At 45.3% G+C, this 12,356-nt stretch overlaps 1 protein-coding gene across 9 annotated transcripts in view; it reads left to right on the top strand.

The window, feature by feature from the left end:
• Positions 1 to 12,356, top strand: part of LOC135920017 (uncharacterized) — a 278,410-nt gene that overhangs the window by 259,822 nt on the left and 6,232 nt on the right. For 2 of the 9 annotated variants that reach the window (XM_070536190.1, XM_070536188.1), the window contains exon 16: positions 8,515 to 8,635. The exons of the other annotated variants lie outside the window; for them this stretch is intronic. Coding sequence is in view for 1 of the 2 variants with exons in the window: in XM_070536188.1 (XP_070392289.1) it covers positions 8,515 to 8,613 (99 nt within the window). In the remaining variant the exon portion in view is untranslated. Of the gene's footprint in view, positions 1 to 8,514; positions 8,636 to 12,356 lie in introns of those variants that run through there. 9 annotated transcript variants of the gene reach the window in all.

Genomic DNA, 12,356 nt, shown 5'->3' with positions numbered 1-12,356 from the left:
AAGCCGTCCTGGTGGGGTAGTGGATAACGCATTGCGCTTCTCCCGAGGGCACGGGATCGAATCCCGCCCGCGGCGACCGCATTCATTGGCGGTGAAATGAAAAAATACCTGTGTACCTTGAATTCGGTGCTCGTTAAGCAACCCCTGGTGGTAAAAATTAATTGGAGGTCCCTCACTATGGCGTTTCTCGTAATGCTATCGTGCTTCTGGCACGTCAGACTCCGCAGTCGTTTTTTTTTTTTGGATGGCCACATCGCACTTGGCCACATAGCTTGCATAGTCACAACACATAACTAACAGTGCAAGCCAGAAGCAGCCCGCTCTATAAGCACGCTTTGCGCATTCTTGCATTGTGCTACCATCGCAGGCATTGCAAAGCTGTCGCGCAATTACACGTGCTTCACAAAGAGCGAGGCGCCATTTGGCGGAAGCCGAAGGCTCACGGCGACGAACGCTCCCGGAACTTGTCCATTCGTCACCGCCTCTGACCTTCGATCGCCGCCATCTGAAAGACCACGTTCTCTGCAAATTGCCTGCTCTAGAGCGCATGACCTACGCAACCTGAACGGAAGCCGGTTTACCGCCGACCCGCAGACACGAAAATGGCCTAAGCCGCCTAAGAAAGGTAGTCGCTTTAACGAAGAGGCACTTAGGAGGACCCTCCGTGATGTCGCTGTCTAGGGGTCAAAGGTGCGTCCAGAGCAGCCTTAGCTGGGGTGGCGACTTCGTCTTGCATGGCTGATTGCTACAAAGCCAGCTGCCATAGCGAAGTCGCAGGTTCAACAACCAGTCGTGGAGGAGCGAAGGAGCGTTAAAAATATAAATCCATCTAGTTGCTGCAATTTCGCGGATCGCAAGTTGGCGGAAGCGCTCGTTGTCAGAAATAGAGAAAGCTTCCGCCCGCCTTGTGGCGTGTTAACTGGAAATGGCCGTCGGAATCGCCGTGCATTCTTCTCTCGATGACCGCTGATTTGTCGGCGCTGCCTCGAACGAGGTGGCGTGCCTATTTACCTGCAGTGAAACCGGTTCCCAGGAAAAAGAGCAACAGCTCGAGCTTTCGTGAGAGGGCCCCTTTCAGACGGAGACGCGGTGGAGGCGTTGCGAGCAAGAACGGCCTCCCTATTGGATGGCCACCATAGGCAAGACAGCAGCCTGCCGCGGGCCGGTCAAAAGGAGGTCGGAAAGCCCTGTTTGGTGCATTCGTCGCTCGCTGCTTCGTAAACCCTGACACACTGACAGTAGCCTGCCGCAGTGCACTCTAAAGGCCATGTCACGTGTTGCGATTGTCATCGCGTCGAAAACGCGTTGTTGATCGCATGCGTCTAAAATAGATATTTCAGTTGTCGCAGAGTGTGTGCTGCGTGCGAAGGACAAGGTCTCCCTACACCGCACTGATCGGTGTGATTTTAGGACGCCAAAACACAAATGGACTCCCGCATCCAAATAGGAGGGTGGAATTTTGTCGATCAAGATTTCGCCGAAAGGTATTTCGCGGTTTGTTTTCTTACCGCATGGTGGCTGTTCGGAAGGGACGTCCGTAGTTTGAAAGGTCTACAGGACTCTAACTAATTGTGAGCAGCCGTGGATCGTACAATCATCTACGTACTATCAGAATCAACCTGAGCGCAGGGCGAAAGGAATGCTAGGCCACCGTAATATTTGGCTTAGGTGTCTCTTAGTGACACTCGCCCCTCAGCCTTGGTCTTCTTTAGTTTAACTTCAGGCGAATGGCACTCAAGAACCGGGCACGGGGGCAACAGTTTTCCCATAATTAGCCGCCTAATTATAGTGCCACTTTGTTATATGATGACGTCGTTAATTCTACTTTCTAATTCCGGGATACCACAAATTTCGCCAAAGTTGTGCTCACGTGGCGGCTCCCTAGTCTGTTATCCTGTGCTTTGTTGTGCGGTAACCAGTGATGTTTAATTAATCCGAATTATTTCACATGCTTCAATAACTCAAATTGTAACGAAATTATGCTCTCATGTCATGTCTCTGATGAAACCCATGAATTGTGTACTCTACTAGTTTCACCTCTTTCTTTTCTGATTTGTTTTGAATTTCATCCGCGGACGCCTCATTATTTCTTGGATAGTTTTAATTTATCCAGACATTTCTGTAATTGTAACATCTCGGCATACGTTTAGTATGCCTAGATGTCATAATGAAACCCATAAATTTAGTACCTTGGTAGTTTTTTTTATGTTTACGTGATTTATTTTGAATTTCCTACCATGTCGTCTAACATGGTTAGCCAGTAATACTGCGCAAGAAACAAAATTATCGCTCAATGCTCGTGCTGCTAAAAAACGAAACAAAAACTCCTTAGTGCCCTTCCACTCTGTGAAGACGGATCGAAGCTATGTATGTGGGCCCTTTAATGGCGATGGGCCCACGTATGGGGAGTTCTTTTTTTTTTTTCACCAAGCCAACAACGAAACGCAAGTTTTCTTGGACGGTAGAGGTATACAGCTTCGCTGTAATAATAAAAGTTCAAACGTTCAGATCTTGCCTTCATATGTCTATGCATTTTGTTGACATCCTACGCCGCAAATGAAGTGTCTTTGAACGTTTGCTTCATGTGCTGACAGGTTGCGATAGTACGTATTTTGCATGCATTTCCAGTTGTCCATACGTACTGTGAGTTTGCGAGGTGTCTCCCACCAACCGAAATGGCTTTCTGATGCCGTCGCATTTGTTTTATTGTGACATAGGCACTACTCGTCATACATAAGTCATAGTTATGTGGTATCCTTGATACGGTCAAAACTATTATGATTAAATCGCGCGTACGGAGAAGTTGAAAGGACTGCAACGTCACCCACACGCTTTATTAAGGGGAGATGGCATGGAATGATTGCACCCGAAGTATAACGTTACGAATAAGGCGTGACCATTAACTTCCCTTAAATTCGTGCTTATTTTTATGCATAATGTTCCCGGTCGCTTAACCGCGCCATTAACAAGTTCTTTTTCTTTAGCTCAGCTGTGAGGTGCATGTACTCGTTAAAGCTGACTAAAACGAAACTCAGACCATATAGCAGTAAATATTCTTCAGTTGAATATTCAACGCTGTTACTCGGAATAGACACTCTACTTTGTTTATTGTAAACGGGTACTTCCGCGTAAATGTAAATTCAATAGTTTTATGTGTTTGATATTGTGTAGTGTCATCTTTTCCTGCTTAGAAACCACTAAACTTTGAACTCTTTGCGGACTACGTGTGGTTGCTGCACGTTTAATAGCCTGTATTTCCAAGGGTAACTACCAAAGAATACCAAACTGCAATGTGTAGGCGTGCGTTGTTATATGATTTGTATATTGCACATTTGCTATTATACATTTGAATGCACCGACACAGCGACTGCACAGAAGACAATTGCCGCGAAACTGTAAACAGCCGTGAACGACCGCTACGTTCGTTCGAACTGAATATTATAGCACATTCGGATGTCGGTGTCGGAGCGTACCAGAGCAGGTCATCCTTTTCGGATGGTCGATAAAGAGCGCTACGACTTCATTCCCTTGGTTCTTTAAGGTTGGTGAAACCCGTTTTGGAGTGCCCAGAATTGCTCTCGCCGACGGCCTCGGATAAATTGCGATGTCCGGCCGGTATCCGGTCCTGTGAGCGCTCTCAGCTTCCGTCAGCGCGCTGACAGTGTCGGCTCGCCAAATTCAGCGGTTTCGTAATTGTGCTGTCGTTCTTGCAGTGCCTCACGCCATTAATGGCAAATAAGCAACGTTAGCATTTGTTAGCGGTACCTTTACTTCTTTTTTCGAGAGGCAAGCAGTAACATAGCCTTATCATAGTGCTGAAAACTTGCTGAGTTGACTTTCTTACAATCACGGCCACTATAGCAGTCGCTTTACTAGCGCACTATTTTCATGTCGCCCTTGCACTCTCCATGATGCCTGATACGATGGCATTCAGTCGATCATCGCTGAAAGTTCTCCTACCTTCATTCCCTTTCGCTTCTTCACTTCTTCCTTCTCTCTTGGTTCGAGTAGCGCGTGCCTTATCTTGACTCGGATATGGAGGGCCTTTCAATTCGACTTGGAGATCCGCCTCCACTGCCAGACTCTAATATTATTACCCGCCTAATTGCGCTCCACGAAGTAACCACAAAACATAAGAGTGCTTGTTTATTTAGAAAGCAAGCGCATTATTTGCTTCCCTGAAAGAAGGGTCAATAATAACATAACACTTTCGAATTACGTTTCCATATTTATATAGCGTGTCACACAAACGCAGCCACCAAGCCACCCTGGCCGTCGCACCTGCAGAATCGCAGACATGTGACGTCAGCTCTCCGAAATTTGCATTGCGGCCCGACAGCAACTCTTTCACTGCAGTCGCAGACAGTGATATAGTTTGAAGTAACACATGTCATCTTAGAAAAGAGGTTGGCTTAGCATTGCATATTGCCATTGAGTTTCCTATAGCTTTAACTAAGGAGGTCGCATCGGATAAGTAAGGGGCGACAGGGAATCACCTGATGGTAGTGTAGAAGCTCAGGCCAGGGTCCTTCTTATGTGTCACGTGTAATCAACTTGAAGAGTAGCGACTGATGTTGTACATCGCTTTACGTTCACATGCATTGCGGACGTCTTGCAAATGAGCACACATATATTTTTTGAAATTTTGATTTCTCTTTATCGACTTGGGTTCGAGCAAGCGCGGCAGAAGTTTATGATATGTGGCTCATTTCTCGCGCGTGCCTAGCATTTTACTAAAAGGCGTGCTTGATACAAATATTTTTGTTCGGCTTAGTTATGCCTACCGCAATATGAGCCAGCGCAGCCGCTCTTTCCACCTTTGCATGCCAAATACAGTCTCCTTCGCTAAAAGTTAGCCTGCTCTCCGAAAAGCTCTCCATGAGTGTGCACATGCTGGTCGAGCCTTTTTGCTTCTCCAAGCGAAGAATGGTAATGGTGACACCAGAAAATAATTGACGTTTGCTTTAATTGACACAATGAGACCACGCGCTTTACACGTCCTACAATATTGTGAGACCCTATGGTAATGCGTAGAACCACATATATAATAACAATGACTATAGGACGCCTTTCAGGGTCATCACACCAGTGATCGTGTTGCGCAGCAGCAGCAGAAAGAATTGCATTTGCGCTCTCACAGACAGCGTCGCAATGCACGAAGTGGTTTATAGTAGACCTCTTATGAGTAACGCGCAAAGCATGGCCACGCCAATAGCCCTCATGAGGCACAGGCAAAAAGGCACTTGCACCTAGGTACGTAATTCCACGCTGCCTTATCAGTAGAAAGCATGCCAACGCAGCTTCTGGGGAAGCTATCTCTTTTCCGTTACTTCAACAGCTGGAGCTCTTAGAGTATCTGGATCGCTCACATTCGTAATATCAAGCGTACGGGTCCGGAGGTAAGCATTCCTTAATCCACAGGGTCTGTTTTTTTAAATATAGAGCACCAGATTTATGATCACATGAGTGCTTAGGGTAATTAGAAATATAAGTAAGGCTCAGGAGTATAAATTCAATTAAGCATAAACGAATTCTGCTTGTACTGTAAAAGGTGTACTAGTGATTTTAGCGTTCAGCTATGTGACCTATGAGCCCCAAACTCAAGGGGCCATTACAAAAACAAAACTCTCATTCATAGTTTCAAGCTTGACCAAAGCACACTCATCAAACCAACTTCAGATGCTGCAACTGGAGCGAAAAAACTTGGTCACACGCACGCGTCGCAATGTGATCTTCAGAGGACCCATTTCACGTGATAGCGATGTCAACGATGCGCATGGGGCGACGTCCAGGATTGCTTGGTTCCATGTTTCGTGACAGACGCCGCATAATTTCTGAAATGTGTTAAAAACTTGTGCGTTATAATATTATTGACCTGTGTTTATTCAGAGCAGATAATGCTCCTGCTTTTAGCTTAAAACGCTTTCACGTTTAAATTTGTAGGGGAGTGTGAAACAGTGGTTCCTGAAACACACTGCGAGAAGACATGGCGGATGTTGACAGATGTTCGCAGCTGGTGGTTAGGCGCTGTGGGTTGTCTGATGTGCCTGCTATGTTCGTGTCGTACTACTTGACCTACAACTTACAAGACGACCAGTAAGCAAGCTCATATAGAACCTTTAGTGCATATGCAGTATTCGGAATTCGGCTACAGCGAAGTCGTCATGCCAGCAAAGTGAACTCTTGCGCTACCCGTGTTTAGCGGCACCCCATAAAAGCACTGCGTGTACATTACTAGTATGTGCACATTGTGTGGCGTGAGGAGGAGGTTACTGATGGAGACAAACATGGTGGCTCGAATACTGCCTTTTATTCCTCGTCTTCCTCTCTGCTTTCATACACCAGCCTGCTGTCATCCCTTACACATTCCTCCTGCCCCAAAAGAGAGCGCGCAGCAAGCAACACAAGAGGGAGCAATGGGAGACTACAAAATAATTAAATGTTCATAGGTGCAGTTGGTCCAATGTTCTGATTTAACTATGTATACAAATAAAGCTCAGAATAAACCATCGCAATCCGGTGATGTCCAGCATAACTCTGGGGGACGGGCCTGGCTGTTGCGCTCCGTATGACATCTACTCGCGCCGAAGCACATGAACATTGATCGTACGGCAAGTTGAGATCTTGATACAATTGAGTAAGGTTGAAGTGCCTTGCAGGGGAGGGAACAATGGTAGCACTTAGGCTAGTGCACGCGGAATTGGGTGGAAAATTGGGTGGACTTCGGTTGATTGCTGTCACTGGAGAGCTACGGTTGACATGAAGTGGGCTTGCTTGTGGTGGTTGAAAATGTGCGTTGTCTGAAGCGAGTGCACGTTGCAGAACTTTTTGATATGGCGGTTTTGTTGTTTTAGTACGGCGGAAAATTGCAGCTATCATACTCGTCGTTGCTTGCGCTCTTGTCGCTATTCTCACATCAGGCTTGATTTGTGGCGTTGTAAAAGTTCTTGACGATGGTCATTTGTAGGAAAACGACATAATTGCTGAGTTCTTCTTCAGTTGAGTTGATTTGTGCGTATATGTCTCCCTTTGTATTGCATCTTGTCTGTCAACGGTGCCCTTTTCAGACATCGCCATTGTCTGTATCGGACTCGTCCTTGTATTAGCCGAGCCTGTTCTTGGAGTTGCTGGAAGAACGCTTCCTGCTGTGGCTTGTCTAATGGTGAGGTCCATGTGTGTGGTTCTTCAGAAAGCACATGTAAGGCTGCTATCCATGTGCCGTCGTGCTGAGAGGACACTTCTGTTAGTTGGCAATGTGTGATATCCGGTGCCCACAAATCCTCTGCAATGTCAGCAGCTTGTTGGCGTCTGGTGCGCGCGAAAGCACTCCAGATATGCAAAGTAGCTAGAATGCCATATGTCAGCTCTTCATTCACTGCTGATCGAGGTATATGCTCTATGTCGCGAAGTGAACTTAAGGAGTTGGTGGTTTGTTTGTGGTGTCCTGGTGGAAAATAAGATGGCTTAATTTGACTTGTTCTATTGATTTCATCTATGCGACCTGAAGTTCCAGGTGTTTGATTACTCGACGATGTCACAGTGGATGTGATTGCACTACGTGCTTCTACGGATACGTCTGCCTCTATAGAAGTTGAGGTTTTATTTGTAACAAAACGATTCTCTGAAGCACGTGCAGCGGAATCAGTTTCATAGGAGAGTCGTGTGACTTGAAACCAGGAGGTGGTACGCACGTAGAAGACGCAGTGAACGCATCCGATTCATTAGCGGTGGTAAGAGTACGATAACGGGATGAAAACGCATATATTGGTGATTCCTGCACGGAAGTGAAACCTGATGGAAGGTATGGCTTAGAAGGAAAGCGACTTCGATATCTCTCAGAGGACGGGGGATGTACTTTATCCATTGTGCCTGGTGAAGTAATAGTAGGCGCACGATTTTCTTTCACCTTTTTGGGAGGATCATTACAAGAGATAGTTGTCGTCGGTCTACTAACACGAGACTTTGGTTGGCTCTGAAGAAGATAACTGAGTGGGGACAGTGGATGACTGCAGCAACCCACGTTATATGTTCCCAGCTGGCGGATAATAGAGGGATCTGCAACCTATATTTGAAATCGACTGAGCACTTCTTTGATTTTCTCCCACGATTCGTTGTTTTCAAAGATGTGCGTGAGGTAGAACCGAAATAGCTCACCGGTGACGTAGCCATTGACGTTGGCGGCCATATCCCGTTCTGACCATGATGTAGCAGATGCGTGGAGCTCGAAGAAGCAGAACCAGTCTTCCAGGGGCCCATCGTACAATGATCCAGTCTACTTGGGTATGTCCAAGGCTTCCGGTGACGCGGTCATGATGGCGGTTGGTGTCGGTGGTGGAGCTTTGCGCTCCGGGTTCACCCCATGCTGTTGAATACATGCGTGATAGTGTTACGCCGATGAGGCGGCTGTCAGGTCTTTATCATGTTGAATTGAATGACGCGCGCAGGCGGTTGCGGATGAAGGCAAACATGGTGGCCCGAACACTGCCCTTTTTTTCCCTCTTCCTCTCCTTTCAGACAGCTGTCTGCTGTGTTCCGTTACATGAACATAATCGCCGCCTGCTGCTAGTCATATTGTTTCACCAAACCGAGCAGCAAGCACCAACTCAAAGTTGATGTCTGTCCCTGAAGGAAGCCACAAATTCTCTGTGTGATAAATGAACGTGGAATGAAGTTTCTGTTCCAAACTTCAATCTTTGGGCTAGCGTAAGCACCTTTTTATCTCAGTGTGTGCTGATATAATACAGAGGTCCTCTTTGAATATTTCGAAGGAGCAAAAGCCGACACGACAGATATCTTAAGAGCTGTATACACGTGTGTATGTAGCATCATAGCATTCTAAAAGACATTGGCGTTATATACATTCTCCTCCTTTGTCTTGCGCTGCTAATATACTGTGAATATGCACCAAGAGGCATAAATAATGTGCTACATAGCGTAGTATGGTGGCGTGGCCCCACGGCAAGCAAGAAACACGTTATTGAGAGTGTATTTGTTTATTAACAAAATAGAGCGCTAGAATTCTGTATTCGTAGGGGCATTCGTAAAGCAGGAAAGTAACCAAAAGCTATGCAACTGGAGAAGATGTTGTTGTTCTGTTGTTCAAACATCCCAGTCTGTTAAACCAGTAATATGCGTAGCCTGCATTACAGCAATGTTAGGTAATGATAATAAGAGCCATTTCAAACTACATTTTTCGACCAAAATGAGAAACTACAAAGTAGGCCTCATGCGATAATCTAATCCGGTATTCCAGAACGGATTGTATTGGTACAATTTTATGTCTGCTTGATTCATTTGTCCTAAACAAATGCACGAAACAGGGCGGACTGATGCCTTTTCTCGCGGTTGACAAGCTGGTTAAATGTCAACTGCATACTACATTTGTTCTGGGGGAACGTTTTTACCATTGCCAATATCTCTTAAGGCCTTATATGAGCTTTCTTCTTGAAGAACTTTCGAATAAATATTTACCTTTGCAAGCTTAGACAATAAAATAGCGCTAAATGAAAGTACAGACTGAATAGATTTGTCTGGTGTGGTCCAGTGGGCGACTGGGCACTGCGCCAGCGTACGTAGCAGCCAAATCCCGGTATGTGTTACAGTCCACGTATGTTTATCCTACAGCCGATGAGCCCGGTAAGTGGCATGACTATACTCTGGTCGCAGTGCAGACCTGCGGTTTTTATTGGAAAAAGAGGGTATCGCACTCTTGCGCAGTGTGATACCCTCTCTATATGTATTTAGCATTCGTGTGCACCTTATTACGCACATATGTTTCTATGATGTTCTCGTTGCCGTACTTGCAGTGATGTAAGCGTTTTCGTAATACATTCATGTCAGCCATCTTTCTTTTCAACTTAGTGTTGAAACGCAGTAAATATGGACACCCAGTAACGTCCAAGATAACCTGCAGTATCGGCAAAAATGTGAAGCAGATCAAATGCACTTGTTGGAATTGAGATGACAGGATGCTTTAATGCAACGATCAAATACATTCTATACAAATAACTTTCTTAAGTAATTATTAATTATGGGGGCTTACGTATCAAAACCACTTTCTGATTGTGAGCCACGCCGTAGTAGGCCACTCCAGAAATTCGGATCACCTGGTGTTCTCTAACATACGCCTAAATCTAAGTGCACGGTGGTTTCACATTTCGCCCCCATGCAAATAGGACCGCCATGGAAGGCATTTGATTCGGCGACGGCTTGCTTAGCAAGTTAACACCATTGCCACTAAGCATCCACGGCGATTATACAAAAAACTGCAAAATAAATGCACCACGGACTCCCATACAATGCTTGCTTATGCGCCGCACAGCTAGGTCAAAACTTGAATATCAAGTAAAGTATAAATAGTTGCTACGAACGGGTGGATGTCTCATTTTCCCTTCATTCAAAGTATAAATAGTGTGTTGAACTCACTCAAGGGTCAGCTCACTCAAACTTGGACCAAGCCGCCAGGCGGATATCGTGCGACCCTGGCTGAGAAGAATTTTTGTGAATATGAGTGCCACCAAGCTGGGCTGAGTATATTATTGTCTGAGTCTCAGTTCGAGTTAGTCCGAGTGGGTGGAATTAACAGGACCTCAGTCCGCGTTTTCTCGGCTAGTAAAATTTTTTGGCAGTCTGGACACACATTAAATCGTATCATGGAATAAATCAGTAAGCAGCAGCATCTCACAGTGTAAGAAAATGAATAAGATATAAATGACATCATACGTTTGCATGATACTTTAGGTTCCATGATACTTTATATATGAACGCAGTAACGACAAGATGTAGTTCTACGAGTTCATGCAGTAATACATGCAGTTGAAAGCTCAGGAACTTTACTCCTGTCTTTTTGAGCATTGCGTATGCTTCGTGATACGTCTACACACTTCATTAGCTGTGTACATGCAAGATCCGTCCGCACTTGAAATGATGCTGTCATTCGCAGGAAGAGATGCAAGTGGCTGACTTCACTGAACATTTTTAATTTACTTTCAGTAATTATGCTATCTACACTTTATAAACACAAACTGTTTGATAGTTTTCCACATTGTGCAATGCGTTTTACAGAAGGTAGAGTCAGAGAAAAGCAAGCTAAGGCAGGGTTGTTTACGGCCAATTAGTTCGTCAGAAATACTGTGATATGTGACGACCAGCATAAACAAGCGAAATTCAATGCGCTGAAGTGCTATGTGCAATTACCTTGTTAAGTGGCATTTATTACAGGTGCAGTAAAGATACAAAGTCTGTAGCATATTGTCACGGGGTAGTGACGGTGAAGAAAGCAAGAATACGGTGGAATACAAAACTAGCTTTTATTGGGCGAACCTGTGCCCACAAAAACAGACTACACTTATAGCACAACGATAGCGGCGAACACGGTCGGCGATCGTCGGAAATCTGATCAGCGGGTCAAGTGCGTCGGCTTTTATACAGCAGTCATCGAACGTTCCAGACTAATCGTTCCGACCCGCATGCCTTCCACAAAGTTCTACAACATTCGAATCACGCGATGAAATCAGATAACACAAGGTTCGGCGACAACACAGCGGATAGAAGCATCGATAACTTTCCAGAAACTTCGGATACATGCGGACGCGTCCCGCGCTGTGCGATAACATTTGTTAGGCGGCGAAACGTGGTCGCCTGTTGCATATAAGTACACGTGTCAATATTAAAGCTTTACTGGCTCCTGTGGAGGAAAAAAATTATACATGAGAAAAAAAGACATATTACTGTGTAAGTTATGCTTATCCTGTAATAAAGCTTTCAGAATAAATTGACGATGCTGTTTACTCCTAGCTGGAGCGTGAAAAAGGCTTTTGTAGAAAATTGATTGCAATATACAGTTTGCACGTGCACTGTATGGGCTTCGTTAAGAACACTGTTGCGCAGTGGAACTGACAACAATTTCAACTGAGAAGCCTGCTTAACCTGAAAGAATGCGGGTGAAAGCTCCAATGCACAGACTGAAGCTAAACGGTCACGCGCGGAGTAGGACGTGGAACGTCGAATGCGATGCGGTGATATGTCATCGACACAGCGTTTTGATTGCAGTTGCGTATTCTATCAATTGTTTCCTTAGCAAAATCATGATATCCGAAAACCATATCTTCTCGTGAGGGACACCGCGTAATATTTACAACGCACAGCGCATGCAAACAGCGAAATGACACGAAAAAGCACGAACTAGCAGTACCCGAAGTCAACGTGAAAAAACGTCGCTTTAATAGCAACGTAGCCTGTTAACAAACGGATAGAAATCATACAACCAAATCTGGCCTGAAACTGTTTATCTTTTCTGCTCGCGTGTCGGTGCTGGTGACATTTACCGCTCACACAATCTACGGATCCACTCACAT

Source organism: Dermacentor albipictus, chromosome 3 (genome assembly GCF_038994185.2).
Source record: "Dermacentor albipictus isolate Rhodes 1998 colony chromosome 3, USDA_Dalb.pri_finalv2, whole genome shotgun sequence".
Lineage (NCBI taxonomy): Eukaryota > Metazoa > Arthropoda > Arachnida > Ixodida > Ixodidae > Dermacentor > Dermacentor albipictus.
Note: the sequence above shows the minus strand (reverse complement) of the source record. Positions and strands in the feature narration are given on the sequence as shown.